This window comes from Micromys minutus, assembly GCF_963924665.1.
Source record: "Micromys minutus genome assembly, chromosome: 32".
Taxonomy (NCBI): Eukaryota; Metazoa; Chordata; class Mammalia; order Rodentia; family Muridae; genus Micromys; species Micromys minutus.
This window is the reverse complement of record NC_137967.1, coordinates 20705698-20721445: the sequence shown is the minus strand read 5'-3', so window position 1 is coordinate 20721445 and position 15748 is coordinate 20705698. Positions and strand designations below refer to the sequence as shown.

General features: G+C 41.1%; 1 protein-coding gene and 1 pseudogene across 2 annotated transcripts; one reads left to right on the top strand and one right to left on the bottom strand.

Moving 5' to 3' along the window:
- Nucleotides 1-3337: 3337 nt before the first annotated feature.
- On the bottom strand, nt 3338-3807 carry LOC308413846 (large ribosomal subunit protein uL23-like; annotated as a pseudogene). The gene has a single exon. The product of its transcript is annotated as a large ribosomal subunit protein uL23-like (transcript).
- Nucleotides 3808-5769: 1962 nt separating this feature from the next.
- Nucleotides 5770-12835, top strand: LOC308413844 (pregnancy-specific glycoprotein 22-like; the record flags this gene model as incomplete). Its single annotated transcript, XM_080908953.1, has 5 exons — nt 5770-5833; nt 6934-7281; nt 9656-10015; nt 11237-11596; nt 12561-12835. 5 exons carry the CDS (start codon nt 5770-5772, stop codon nt 12833-12835), a joined length of 1407 nt encoding a protein of 468 aa, XP_080765079.1.
- Nucleotides 12836-15748: the final 2913 nt, after the last annotated feature.

Here is a 15748-nt window from a genome sequence, read left to right as displayed (position 1 = left end):
TAGTACTACCTGAAGACCCAGCTATTCCACTTCTGGGCATATACCCCAGAGACACTTTAGTACACAACAAAGATACATGCACCACAATGTTCATAGCAGCTCTATTTATAATAGCCAGAAGCTGGAAAGAACCCAGATGTCCTTCAGAAGATGAATGGATACAAACATTGTGGTACATTTAAACAATGGAATACTACTCAGCCACCAGAAAGAATGACTTAACCAAATTCTTAAGAAAATGACTGCATCTAGAGAATATCATCCTGAGTGAGATAACCCAGTCACAAAAGAAAGACATAATATGCAGTCACTGAAAGTGGGATGCTAACCCCAGAGGCTTGCACTGCCCCAGAAACTACTCACAGACTGTATGAAGTCCATGAAAAAAAACAAAACAAAACAAAACAAAAAAAATAGTCATGCTCAATTTTTACCCACCAAAAACACATTGACAGATTCCGGGTTGTACCCTGTATTACATGTACTGTTTACTCATTGTAAAAAAAAAATCTTTACACACCAAGAAAACTTTGACTATTTCCAGGTTGCATCTTGTTTTATATGTACTTTATGCTCATTGTTACTGGTGGGATCTTTATCACACCATCAAACCTTTAAAAAAAAAACAAGTACTGACAAAAATGTATTAAAATTAAATGCTTAAAATCTGTACATTTATCTTTGTTTTGTAAAATAAAGTTGTTAAAAAAAAAAGAAAAAATAGTGATATTTTGACTCCTTCCTTTTCAAATTGTATCCTTTTGACCTCTTCTTGTTGTCTAATTGCTCTTTCTAGGATTACACATTTTTTATTGAATACGTAGTGGGAGAGTGAGTAGCCTTGTCTAGTTTCTGATTTTAGTGGGATTGCTTCAAGTTTTTTACCATTTAGTTTGGTTTTGGCTACTAGGGTTTTACTATGTTTAGGTATGGACCTTGAATTCCTGATCTTTTCAAGACTTAACGTAAAGAGGTATTGAATTTTGTCAAATGGTTTCTCAGCATCTAATGAGATTATCCCATGTTTTTTCCTTTAAGTTTGTTTATACAGTGGATTACATTGATGGACTTTCATATATAGAACCATCCCTGCATCCCTGGGATAAAGCCTACTTGATCATGGTGAATGATTTGATATGTTCTTGGATTTGGTTTGCAAGAATTTTATTGAATACTTTGGTAGTGATATTCATGAGGGAAATTGATCTGAAGTTCTCTTTCTTTGTTGTATAGTCTTTGTGTGGTTTAGAGATAAGTGTAATTGTGTCTTCAAAGAATGAAATGTATAGTGTTTCTTCTGTTTCTATTTTGTGGAATAGTTTGAAAAATATCTTTAAACATTCGATAGAATTCTGTACCAAACCAATCTGGTCCTGGGCTTCTTTTGGTTGGGAGACTTTTAATGAATGCTTATATTTTTTTAGGGGTTACGGGTTTAGATCATTTATCTGATTCTGATCGAACTTTGGTACCTAGTATCAGTCTAGAAATTTGTCTCTGTCCTTCAGATTTTCTAGTTTGTTGAGTATAGGCTTCTGTAGTAGCATATAATAATTAAAAAAAGTTCTCACTTTCTGTTTTTATGTCTCTCTTTTTATTTCTGATTTTGTCAATTTGGATACTGTCTCTCTGACCTCAGGTTAGTCTGGCTAATGTTTTATCTATCTTGTTGATTTTGTCAAAGAACAAGCTTCTAGTGTTGTTGATTCTTTGTATAGTTCTTTTTCTTTTTACATGGTTGGCTTCAGTCCTGGGTTCTAGTATTTCTTGCTTTCCACTCCTCTTGGGTGCATTTACGTTTTTTTGTTCTAGTTCTTTCAGGGGGTGCTGTCAAGCTCTTAGTGTATGTTCTCTCCAGTTTTTTGAAGGCACTCAGAGCTATAAGTTTATTTATTTATGTATTTCTATTTTTTAAGCACTGTTTTTATTGTGTTACTCAAGTTTGGGTGTGTTGTGTCTTCATTTTCAATAAAATTTTAAGTCTTTAATTTTTTTTATTTCTTTCTTGACCAAGGTGTCATTGGGTAGAGCATTGTTTAGCTTCCATGTATATATGGGCTTTCTGTTGTTGTTATTAAAGACCAGTATTAATTAGTCCGTGTTGATTTGATAGGATGTATTGGATAATTTTAATCTTATTGTATTTGTTGAAGCCTGTTTTTTTGACTGACTATGTGGTCAATTTTAGAGAATGTATCAGAGGTGCTGAGAAAAAGATATATTCTTTTGTTTTAGGATAAAATGTACTATAGACATGTGTTAAATCTATTTGTTTCATAACTGCTATTAGTTTCTTTATGTCTCTGTTTATGTTTATGTTTCCATGATCTCTCTATTGATGAGAGTGGTCTGTTAAAGTTTTCCAAAATTATTGTGTGTGGTAAAATATATACTCTGTGCTTTAGTAGAATTTCTTTTATGAATGTGGGTGCCGTTGTATTTGGAGAATAGATGATCAGGATTTAGAGTTCATCTTGGTATGTTTTTTTCATTTGATGGGTATGAAGTTTTCTTTCTTATCTCTTTTAATAACTTTTGGTTAAAACTCAATTTTATTTATTATTAGTATGGATATTCCAGCTTGTTTCTTGGGACTATTTTCTTGGATTTTTCCTCCAGCCTTTTATTCTAAGGTAGCTTCTCTCTTTGTCACTGAGTTGTGTTTCTGTATGGAGCAAAATGCTGGGTCTTGTTTACATATCCAGTGTATTAGTCTATGTGTTTTTATTGGAGACTTGAGTTCATTGATATTAAGAGATATTAAGTAACAGTGATTGTTGTTTTCTGTTATTTTTGTTGTTAGAGGTAGAATTACATTTGTGTGATTATCTTCTTTTGTTTTTGTTGCAAGAAGATTACTTTCTCATTTTCCTAGGGTGTGGTTTTCCTCCTTGTGTTGTAGTTGTACATCTTTTATTTTTTGTAGGGCTTTATTTGTGTATATTTGTTTTTGTCACAGAATATTTTGTTTTCTCCATCTCTGGTAATTGAAAGTTTTTCTGGGTGTAGTATCCTGGTCTGGCTTTTTGTTCTTATAGTGTCTGTATGACATCTGTCCAGAATCTTCTAGCTTTCGTTGTCTCTGTTGAGAAGTCTTATGTAATTCTTATAGGTTTGCTTTGTATGTTACTTGACCTTTCCCCCCCTCACTGCTTTTAATATTCTTTCTTAGTTTCTTTTTGCATTTGATGTTTTGACTATTATGTGAAGAGAAGAATTTCTTTTCTGGTCCAATCTATTTGGAGTTCTGTAGGCTTCTGGTATATTCATGGTCATCTTGTTCTCTTTTTATGGTGAATAAAAGGAGTATATTTAGAATTAGCCATGTGTACTCAGTTTAGATGATCCTATTCCCGTTGGCAACATCTAGAACAGCACAATCAGGAGCCAAGCACACATATGCTTTCTTCTTTCCATCAGGCCTTACCAGGGTATTGACTTTGGCCACATCAATTTCATAGAGTTTCTTAATGGCCTGTTCGATCTGGTGCTTGTTGGCCTTGATATCCACAATAAACACAAGTGTGTTGTTGTCCTCTGTTTTTTTTTCATGGCTGACTCAGTAGTCAGTGGGAATTTGTTGTTAGTATAGTGGTTAAGCTTGTTTCTCCTGGATGCACACTTTTAAGGATATTTCAGCTGCCTCCAGAGCAACAGAGTCTTGGGCAACTGAAAAGGAGGTGATGTTCAGATCTTCTTTTTGTGGCTGTGGATGCCTTTCAGTACTACCTTCTTAGCTTTAAAGGCCTTTGCTTTGGCTTTGGATTTGGGAGGGGCAGGAGCTTTCTGCTTTGCGTTAGGCACCATCTTGTTGGAAAGGCGGTCGTTTTGTTCTTAAGGTTAGGGAAATTTTCTTCTATGATTTTTTTGAAGATATTTACTGGGCCTTTTAGTTGGAGTCTTTGCTCTCTTGTACATTTATTATCCTTAGGTTTGGTCTTCTTATTGTGTCCCGAATTTGCCTGATTTTTGGAGTTAGGAGCTTTTTGCTTTTTGTAATTTCTTTGATTATTGTGTCAATGTTTTCTATGGTATCTTATGCTCCTGCAATTCTTTATATCTCTTGTATTCTCTTGGTGATGCTTGCATCTATGATTCCCAATCTCTTTTCTAGGTTTCTATCTCCAGGGTTATGTCTCTTTGTGATTTATTTATTGTTTCTAGTTTTATTTTTAGATCATATATTGTTTTGTTCAATTCCTTTACCTGTTTGGTTGTGTTTTCTTGTAATTCTTTAAGGATTTTTTGGTTTTTCTTTAAGGGCTTTTACTTGTTTACTTGTGTTCTGTATTTCTTTAATGGAGTTATACATATCCTTCTTAAAGTCCTCTATCATCATCATGAGGTGTGATTTGAAGACCCAAACTGATTCTCTAGTGTGTTGGGATATCCATTACATGTAGTGTTGGGAGAACTGGGTTCTGGTGATGTCCAGTTGTCTTGGTTTTTGATGCTTAAGTTCTTGTGCTTGACTTTTGTTATCTTGTTATCCTTGATGTTAGTTGGTCTTGCAGTTCCTGACTGGAGCTTGCCTTTCCTGTGGGCCTGTGAGCCTGTGGGCTTTGGAGTGAGTGTTCTCCTGGGAGATCAACTCTCTGCAGGCAGTTTTTTTTTATCCCTATGGCAGTGGGAGGGCCCCAGCACTGGGTGCAGATAGAGACTAGAAGAATCTAATTCCAGGCTGCTAAACAATTCCTGTGCCCTGTGTTTCCTGTCAGGTCTTTCTTTTAACAGACTATGAAGAGATAGTGGGGTCCCATCTGTGGACTTAGGAGGTAGAGTGCTTCTGGGAGATCAGTTCTCTGCAGGTAAGTTTTGTGCTTGAATGGCAGTTGGACCCCCAGCTCTGTGTGCTTAATGGAGACTGGAAGGCGCAGGTGACAATTTTAACCCCATGGAGGGTTAGGTTGGTAGTCTTGCAGCATGAACCTGAAACTCAAAGTAAACCTATTTGTAGAGCATCAATTGTCAAACCCTCTCGAAAGGTGTCAGTCTGAAGCTGTGAGAAGGCAGCTAGACTGTTGGACAGTCACTCAGACAATGGGCAAAGATTTTCCAGGAAGACAAGAGATGATATGGGCCTACCAAGGTCACAGCTTAGCCAACACATAATGCTGGAAGGTTGCCTTGAAATTATTCATAGAAAAAAGAACCTAACATCCTTTATAGGATGTATAGGTCACCTATTCCCAACAAGGAGGACATGGAGAGTCTCACACAATTACCCCTTGGACACTCTTCTGGATCTGGATCTTGACTGTTGACTTTAGTGATAAAGGATTTATCTTTATCATTAGTCAACCTTCAGCTGGTCTCTTTGTAACTTTTACAGACATTTCTGCTCAGAGTAAAGAAATCCCACCTACCCAAAGCACTTAGAACACAGGGCAGACTGGGAGCTCACCTGGGTCTTTGTGTCCCTATGGCAGGATGGAGTATCTGTCTTTGATTATCCAAGACCCAAGGACAGGACATGGCAGATGTCTCCCTGGGATGAGCTGTTGTTCTCTGAGGGCATGAGGATGCTTATCGGCATTGTTGTCTCAATGTGTTGCTTTGAGGAAAAACGTAAAGGGAAGTTGAGAAGAATGAGGGGCAGGACTCAGAGTGAAAGGGACAGAGCAGTGCTGTGGACACAGCCTCTTATATTATGGAAGTGCTCTTGCATGAGAAGGCTCAGGTCAGGATAAAGGACTAGTGAGGCTGGTGCCCTGTTGGAAGTGAAGCTGTTCTTCTCAGAGGCAAGACAGCAAAGTGAGAAGAGAGATGATGGAGGCGTCTGCTTTGCTTTTTTGCCAGGGGTGTGCCCCATGGCAGGGGATTCTGTTCACAGGTAAGGGTGCCCATTCTGACTCTGGGGGTGGAGAGGAACACAGAAGTATGCTGGAGTTTCCAAATGAGGACAGGATTATCAGATGAGACTTGAGGGTTTTGTTTGCTTTCATGAAGCAGAAGGTACAGTGAGGGACAGAGGCATAGTGGTCAGAATCTGTCAGCAGTCAGAAGTGGCTGAGAATAGGAGAAAAGCTGCAAGCACTCCACATTCACAGTCAAGTAAACCGTCTGCCATCTTGTAAAGATAGGCATTTCCAATCATGACAGTTGACTCTTTAAATAGAAATCACACAGAATTGGGTGGCTGTATGGCTCAGTGTGTTGAGACCTGACAAGTTGAACTCACTCCTCAGCTCCCACATGGTAGATGAAGAGAAAAAAATTCTGTTGGGTCTTTGCCCTCCACACAGGTTCTGTGGCCTGCCCCTGTACATGCTCATACTGGGACATGTGCCTCTGTACAGGTTTGCAGCATACACCTTCACATGAGCACCCCGAGAGATCTGCCTTCAGAAATACACATCTAACATACATAAATGTAGAATAATTGAAATTACACTGGAGTATTTATTATTGTCATTCATGCCAAACCTGGGAACTGTGTAGATAAACCATGGAGACACACTTCAGTCCTTGCTTGCTTGCTTTGTCCCCTTTTATCTTCTTTTCTTTTCTTTCCTTTTCTTCATGCACTAGTATTTGCATCTTTTCCAGGAACTGAGGCTTCCAAAAACCTCAGATTAGTCCCTGTCCTCACAGATTCTTGATTCTAATGGACAAGAAGTGAGAGTATCTGGAAGATGATGAGAGAGGAGGTGACTTATTGCACAAAAGGAACAGAGAAGAAAAGTCAGAAAGTGAGGACCCTCTAGAAGAGGGGATCAGAGAGGTATCCTCCCACAAAATATGGGAAAGCTATATGGGGAGCCAGGTGGACAACTGAACAGAAAATTGTGGAGCGATCTGACAACACAGTGAGAGACTGCGAGGGAATGGAGGTCATGTTACTTACCTCCATTAAGAAAGGTCAACACACCCCTCCCCAACACCTAAGTAAGGCTGCTCATCATGGTTGGTTTCTCTCTCTTTCCCCTTTAGTCTCCCTTTTAACCTTCTGGCACCTGTCTACCACTTCCGAAGTCACCATTGAATTAGTGCCACCCCACGCAATTGAAGGAGAAGATGTCCTATTCCTTGTCCACAATCTGCCAGAGAATCTTGCAACCTTCACCTGGTTTAAAGGGAGGACAAATTTGAAACGTGGAATTGCAATGTATGCAGTGGCCTCTGACATCCGTGTACACAGTGATAGAGAGACATTGTACAGCAATGGATCCCTGTTGATCCACAACATCACCCAGAAGGACAGAGAATATTACACCCTACGAACCTTCAACAAACATGCAGAAACTGTATCATTAACATCCACGTTCCTCCATGTGAACCGTAAGTGATTCTTTGTGAACTCTGGGTGCTGGGTGGGTATTTTCCACTAGACATACAGAGAAGTGTCCAGCCTGGCTGTGGCTGCTTCTACTGTACACTGTTTCCCCTTGTTGGGGTTTGAGCATTAAGTGCAGGACACACATGCTGGAAAACAATGACAATTGATCAGAATCCTTCATTCGACTTCACCTTGCAGGGAAGTGGATACATGCTGGATAACTCAGTCAAGGATACCTGCTGAAGATATCTGTCTGGACTCGCGGGGTTCTTAGCAGGAATCTACGCTTGAGAGAGACCCTGAGGGAATCAATGTTAGGCATGATTGAGAACAAAAGGGGATCCTCGCAGAAGTGAGCACCAGGAAACCCTAGCTCAAGACTCCTGCTCCTGACTCAACTCCTAATGACTTTTAGAAGCATTTTATAAAGGTTGAGTCTTGATTTTCTGTTGGCAGGGAACAGTGCTTTTTAGTAGTGAAAGTCTTGTACTTTGTCATGCATGAGGCCATCATTAGGCTAGGTCCCTTGGATATATCCTCCAGTGATTCAGCAGGAGTACCATATCTGTGTAGGTACCTAACTTATTACTTAATTGTCATGACATGTTTATGAGACTTTGAAATAGTTCATAGATGCCAAGGAGAGGGATAGACCTTCTGAGTAGTTTTTGCCTTTTCAGGTCTAGCTCAAGGAATTCTGGTGTACAGGCAAATGGGAATAGTCTAACCTGATGTGGACAGTTCCACATATGGGAGTTCCAGTTACTGCAATCGTCATCAGTTGCACCATCAGGACACAAATCAAAATAAAAAAATGCATTTGCCTGAATCAGTAATTTACCTACAAGCCATGTTTCACCCATAGTTCTTTCCATATTGAAACCACTGACAAAGCATTTTTAGACATATTGTCTCCTTAATTAGTCTGCTACACTGCCAAGGGATTATGTTCTATTATCCCTTTGATTTATGTTCTTAGGGAAATATAGGATAGTCAAAAGAAATCCACTAGACAGAGGTCCAAGGCATCTCAAAAAGACCAGGGAGCTCATGGGCAGACCCTTTACACAGCTCAGCAAGTAGAAGGATTTGGAGCATTCTCTTGAAATATTACACCAGATGAAAGAGCTCAGCCTTTTTTTCTTAGCAATCAGGTCACCCCACCTGCACACCCAGGGTATGAGATTTCTGTCCCATCCTGGGGCTTTGTCCTGGGTCATAATTCTTACTGGTGGCTCCTGTAAAATTAGATGTATCCCCTTTCTCACATATTATTCAGGTGGTCCCCTTGGAACCTCACATATATCCATGTCAAATTCCATCTTTTCAGTGCATTGAGAACATGGGGGCAGAGTGAGTGCATAGCTGAGATACTGTGTCACAGGGTTGTGCAGAGTTTTCATTTTTGGTGCTGAGTGACCAAGGTCAGGACACAGCAGATATCACCTCAAGGGTCATCTTATCTTTGGTCCCTGGGATGTTAATCAGCCTTGGTGCTCACTCTGTGTTCTGGATAGCTGAAACAAAAGGAGGGAGAGGAACATGGTGTAGCACCGGAGGTGGAGGGGACAGAGCAGTGTTTTTCTAGAGAAACACCCCCAGACCATGGTTGATTGAATAAGCATATGCATTTATTTCATATTCTGATAAGCTGAGACCAATAAACAAAAATCTTCTGACGTCCACCCAAGTTCTGTGTTCTGCACCCACCCACACTGAAGTCGTCCTTGTACTCAATCTCACACAAAATATAATTTATAATTAATTGTAAAAATCAAAGCAATGCAATGACTTATCAAATCAACAATTTTCCTAAGAAAATTCATGGCCACAAAAGGTCCTGCACATTCACTCACTCACTCATTTATTGTCCACAGGTATCTAAGTTTTCTTTAGATACCATTTGTTAAAAATGCAAGACAAAGACAAACCATGGTTTTTCTGAAGCTCCAGCTTTAGTGGACTGGTAAATAGATCAGTAAAGAGAGCTGGCTGTTGTCTGGAACTACAAGAGGAACCAAACAGCAGCAGCAGCAGCAGCAGCAGCAACAACAACAACCACAATTCCACCATCACCACCACCACCACTAAGAAGTCAGAGAGTAAAGACTCAGGGTCTGTAGGGGAAAGTTCAGGAGGCATCACCACAATACCAATCAACACTGAGCATGAGCAGGGATTTGAGGGCAGTGAACCAGGGACATGTTGACACATGAAGAGAGAGCACCAAACAAAGGACAATACAAGTAGAGGGACACAGAGTTGGATGGGGAGTCACACAACTACTATGAGTAATGAAAATGCTCTCAGGACAGTGTCTCATCTTACAAAAAAACTGGTGGTTGCAATTTATTGGCTCCCTCTTTTCTCTTCTAGTCTTCCTTTGGAACTGCGGGCGCATTGTCACCTCTTCCCAGCCTAGTATTGAATCACTGCCCCCCATCGTTTCTGAAGGGCATCGTGTCGTTCTACAGGTTTACAATCTCCCAGAGAATCTGCAAGGATTTTTGTGGTTCAAAGGGATGACTGTGTTCAGACAACTTGAGATTGGCCGATACACAATAGGCAGGAATTCAAGTGTACTTGGACCTGCATATAGCGGTAGAGAGACACTGGACAGTGATGGATCCCTGATGATTGAAAATGTCACTCAGAAGGATGCTGGACTTTACACCCTAAGAGTACTGGGTACAGATATGAAGAGTGAAGAAGCACATGTAGAAATCCGAGTTGATAGTAAGTGATTTCAGGGAATCATTATTGCTGGGTGGGGCTTAGGCACACAGGGCTGTCATGCCTGGTCTGTGCCTTCCTGTTTTTGCATTGTGTTTCCACGTGCAGGTTTGAGCCCTTAGTGCCAGACAAACATAGAGAGACAAAAGGCCATACATCAGACCCTATCTTCTGACTTCATCTGCATCAATAAAGGTCTTGATGCTAACTCAGTCTAAGATGTCAGGTTCTTCCCAGTCTCTCGGGGCTCAAAATCAGAAAGCTCATGCCTGTTGTTTTTTAAAGATTGAACTAAAATGACCCGGGAGAACATATTTCCAGTCCTTTATTCTTAGTTTCTCTTAAAGCTGATAGGAAACAATGGATTTTGGCTATTCATGCCAAATTACAGTGTTTATTAGCTTCAAATTGAGCTTGTTATAAATAAAATCCAGGAGCTGCTCCAGAGACCAGGGAGGAATGCTGCTTACTGCCTTTCTCATCATGGATTGCTTGCTCAACCTGCTCTTATGTGACTCAGGATGCATAGCCCAAGAGTGAAATTGCTTGCTGTTGTCTACATGCCCCCACCCCATCAATTCCCAATTAAACCATATAATACATATTTGCCCACAGGCTATGACATTTCAACAGAAGCCTTGACTTTCAAAATGAATGTACATTGTGTCATGTTGACATAAAATCAGTGTCCCTAATACCACAATGTTTCCTAAGATCTGAGCCTGCTCTGAAGATAAGGTTGCTCCAGTCCCCCAGTCAACTCCAATCCAGTGGACTGCCAGCAAAAGCAGCAACAACACATAGAAGATGAAGTCAGGGCTTTCCTGGATCCAGAGAGAAGAACTAAGAAATAAAACAAACAAACAAACAAACAGAATGAAAAACAAGCAATGAAAGAAAAAAAAAACCAAAGTAAAAATCTGGGATCTATAGAATTCAGAGGAGGCATCATCTCAAACCTGAGTGTGCATGAGTGTGTGCAGTGTCTGAGTGAGGGCAGCAAGCAAGCAGCCATGTAGACACCTCTATATAGAGGAAGTGACACTTTCAGGGTCACTGAGGGAACGAAGGAGGACATGTTGGTCACTTTTATTCAGTGATATAGATAATCAACACTTGAGTCTCTAGGTTTGGTTAAGAATTTATCTGTTCAGGACAGAGGTCAGCATCTTTTCAGCAAGCAGAGTGATCTGCATGTGACAGCCTTTTCTCTTTTCCTTCCAGACTCCCGATTTCAGTGTTGTGACCCTAGCACTGCTTCCAAATTCATGGTTGAAGCAGTGCCCCGGTTTGCTGCTAAAGGGGAAAGTGTTCTTCTCCTCGTCCACAATCTGCCAGAAGAGCTGATATCCTTTACCTGGTACAACTCGATGTATAGGGTCCCAGCATTTAAAATTGTACACCACCATGTAATCTGGAATATCACCACCTGGGAGTATGCATACAGAGGAAGAGGGATGGTGTATGCCAGTGGGTCCCTGCTGCTCCAGAACGTCACTGAGGAAGATGCAAGAATGTACACACTAGAAACTTTAAATGTTAACCACACAGTTGAAAGAGCACATGTGCGGTTTTATGTAAACAGTAAGTGACTCTTAATGGCCTCTGGATTCTGGTTATGAATTTTCCTACTTTATACACTGGACTGACTGTCAGGATTGGGTTGTTTCTTCTCTCCTGCTGCATTGTGTTTTTATACTCGGGTTTGGGTACTTACTATATATAGGACATAAATTAGGTAGACCACCTGCAGTCAATCAGAATCCCTCACCAGTTTCTGCTTCCACAGAGAAAAAATGTGTGTGGGATAACTCAGAATGAGGACTTCAGCCTCAGTGCAGACTCTTGGCATTCTCACTCTGCACATGGCCCTAAGAGAACCTTTATGAGACTCAGGCAGGAACTGGATGAGGAAGTTATTGGGTGTTTGCATAGAGTACCAGAAAGCTCTGGCTCCAAAATTTTGCCTCTGGCTGGAGTCTAGGACACACTGGGGAGCTTTTTTTTGTCAATGTTTGATGTTGATTTCCTTTCAGAACAGACAGGAAACAAGGCTTTATTGACTGTCCAACTCTCATAGAGTATGGGACCAGCTGTGTACCACCATGATAGCTGGGGTCATGTAGGTCTCCTGTGTATCACCTTCTACTGAGTCTCAGTGGACAAGTGCCAGGAAAGAAGCCAACTACATGTCATGAGTCCAGCCTGGACAATTCTCTTTTTCAGTTCAATAGTAACACACACTACTGATTTGAGCAGTTGCCACATCCTAAGATCAGGCCATTGCTCATAGATGAGCTTAACTTCCAAATACAGTGGTGATCATTTATCACATGTTTTATCACACAGAAACTGAGATGGAGGAAACATAGTGGATGAGTCAGGATCACACAGGTCATTGGTGTCTGATCAAAAGCACAAGATATGTCTGTAGTTACAGCTCTAACTTCTCCACCTTAGAGACTTTTAAAAGTATTAACTAAAGAGGGACTGGTGGAGCTTTCTGAAAGATTATTGTCATTTGGACCTCTCCTTTTCTTTTCCACAGAGCCTGTGACACAACCATTTGTGCGAATCACTGACACCACAGTCAATGCACACAGATCTGTGACCTTCACCTGTGTTACACCTGACATTGGAGTCTCCATCCTTTGGTTCTTCAATAGATACAGTGTGAAGCCTACGGAAAGGAGGACACTGTCCCCAACAAAGTGTGGACTCCGAATAGAGAATGTCAGAAGTGAAGATGCTGGAGAGTATCAGTGTGTGGTCACCAACCGAGCTGGTGATGCAAAGGCCAGTCACCCAGTCAGGTGGCCATGATGAATGGGAAACCCCTCCTCTCATCCCACAGTAGAATCATGACATTTATTTATTGTTGGAATAAAACACGGAGCAAAATTATGTTGTGAAAATGATCAGTTACTACTCAGGTACAGCAAGCATGGGGAGGCATGCCTGTGATCCTGCAATACATGTGTGTATGAGAACAAGGCAGAATTTAAAGTAAGACTCTGTCTTCAAAACAAAGCAGACATCAATACAACAAACAGGATCACAAAGTCATCAGCAGCTTAGGTTGTGGATCAAATATATAGCCAACCCTCATACTCCATAAGAACCAAACCTTTCAGGAGTCTCCAAACCTTGGATGCTTTGATTCTGCTGTGATAAGTGCATCCTTTATATGCTAAAATACATCCCATGTTTAAGTAATTCAGCTAATGTTAATGGTGCCCGGAGACCAGTCATTCATGTAAAGTAAGGAAGAGCGGCAAAAGAAGGGGAGGCAATGTTGAATTGCGGTCATAACTAGTTTCTAAATAGTTTTGATCCTCAGCTTGTTTGCTGCACAAGTGTAAAATTCATGGTGCAAGTCCTGATTCTATGGTCTCTATTCCAAGAGTTGTGTTCACAATGAGACCTTGCATGATTCTTTTTCCTGTTAATATGTGTTTCTTTCTTTATTTTGTTCCTCTTTTCTCCATTACATTCCTGCCACTGTTTCCCCTCCCTCCCATCCTCCCACACAAGCCCCTCCCCCAAATCCATTCCCTTTTTATCTACCCCACCCCCCTCCAAAAAAAGAACAAGGCTTCCAGGGATATCAACCAAACACAGCATAACAATTTACAGTAACACTAGGCACAAAGCCTCATATCAGGGCTGGGTGAGGCAACCTAGGAGGAGGGAAGGGTCCTAAGAGCAGGTAAAAGAGTCAAAGACGTTCCTCAGTCCTGTTGATAAGGATCTCACAAGAACACCTAGCTACATAATCATAACACACAAGCAGAGTATCTAGCCCCAAATCATACAAAATCTGTGATTATTGATTCAGTCTCTCTTAGCCCTTATAAGCCCATATAAGTTGATTCTGAGGGCAATGCTATTCTGGTGTCCTTTAACACTCTGGTTCTTACAACTCTTCCTCCTTCATTTTTGTGGGGTTCCCATGCTCCATTAAGTATTTAGTTGTGTCTGTATCTGTTTCCATAGTTTCTGGATGATTCTTCTTCCATGACTATTAGGGTGGGGACCAATCTATGACTATTAAAGAATAACACTGATAATAATTGCATCAAGTTTTTCCATTCTAGTTTGTTTATATCCTGAATCTTTGGACTGTCCAGTCTCTGGTTCCTAGCCATATAGGCCATCAGACATTGGCTCTCTTTCATGGCATTGGCTTCAATTTGAACCAGTCATCACTTGGCAACTCCCACAGTTTCTGTGCTACCATTACCCCAGAACATTTTTTTTTTGTTTTTGTTTTTTTTAGTACAGAATATAGTTTATTCAGGGCATATGGAGGGGAGTTAAGGGGGGTAGTAAAGGCAAAAGAAGAGGAGGAGAAGAGGAGTAGAAAAACAGAGGAGTAGAGGCTGGTCATGAGCATGTGGAAGGGGGAGGAGGTGGGAGCAAGGGCACAAGAGACCAAGAGTGTAAGATTGAAAGAGAGTAAGAGAGAGAGGAAGGGAAGCACATCCCCCTTTATAGTACCAGGTAACTGGGGCAGAGGATATCTGGCTGTTGCCAGGTAACTGGATGGGGTTTACAGAATCCAAACATTCCCTCATTTTGGTTTAAGAATATGCAGAGGCAATGTTGGAACATGAGTAGGGTTGTTGTAATCTCTCCTTCATGCTTGCTTTGGGGCGACATTTCTGGAGAATCTAGAAAAGTAGGAGTGAGAATATTTGTCCAATTTTATAGTTGGCTATTTCCTTGTTGTCCAGGGTCTGTGGAACCATTTGAGGAGAGGTCAGAAGAAACAGGTCCAATAGAAGTGTCTGTGAGAGAAGGCTGAAGCATCTGTAGGTTGCTTCTCTAAAACTGTTCTAAATGTAATGAGCACCTGGACTTGCTGGAACACACACACACACACACACACACACACACACACACACACACACACACATTATATGTAGAGATTAAGTATGTCTTGAAGAAAGAAAAATTTTGCACAAGTGGTCCCAATGACACCATTCCTCCCCCTTTCTTATCATGAAAAGAAAGAAAAGGGGAGGGGAAGGCCAATGGTAAAAGGGAATAGGGGCACCTATTCTCTTAGGCTACTTCCTGCTGTCTTGGTGCATTGTCAGTTTTGGGGTGTAGCCGACTTTTACCATCAGGGTCTACTTGGCAAAGGCACACATCAGGCTCCTCCACGGACAGCAGCTGGTAAAGCTGTAACAGGAACTTCACTAGCTGTTAAGACGTCCAGGCTTTGTCAGTTCTGAAGGGCTACAGCTGCCGAGGATTCGATGTTTCTGGTGTTGATCCGTGATCCTAACATTGTATCTGACAAGACCCTCAAGGGATAACCGAGGCAGGGATGACAGCAATTTGGATTAGTTCTTGACATCCAGCCATGGAGCAGTTTTCTGACCCTATTTGGAAGGACTGTTATCTGTGAGGTTTGGAGCAAATAGTTAAACGATGAGATGGGAGGGATCAGAATGGGGAACTTCTTTCCATTTACCAGACCCTGGGCCACATATAGATTTAGAGATTTGAAAATTTCCAGGAGACATTCCAGTAGGGAGTCTGGAGGTATGTTCTGAGACATTGAATTATCCATTGGGGGTGCTATTGTGTTATTGCATATAGGCATCCCAGCAGCTAGATTCAGTAATGGGGATGGGGGCTGGGGAAATCTACTTAAGCCCAGAGGTCTGAGTCATCAATCGGACTCCTGGTGGCTGCATCAGATCCTGGACCTGACACAGAATGTCC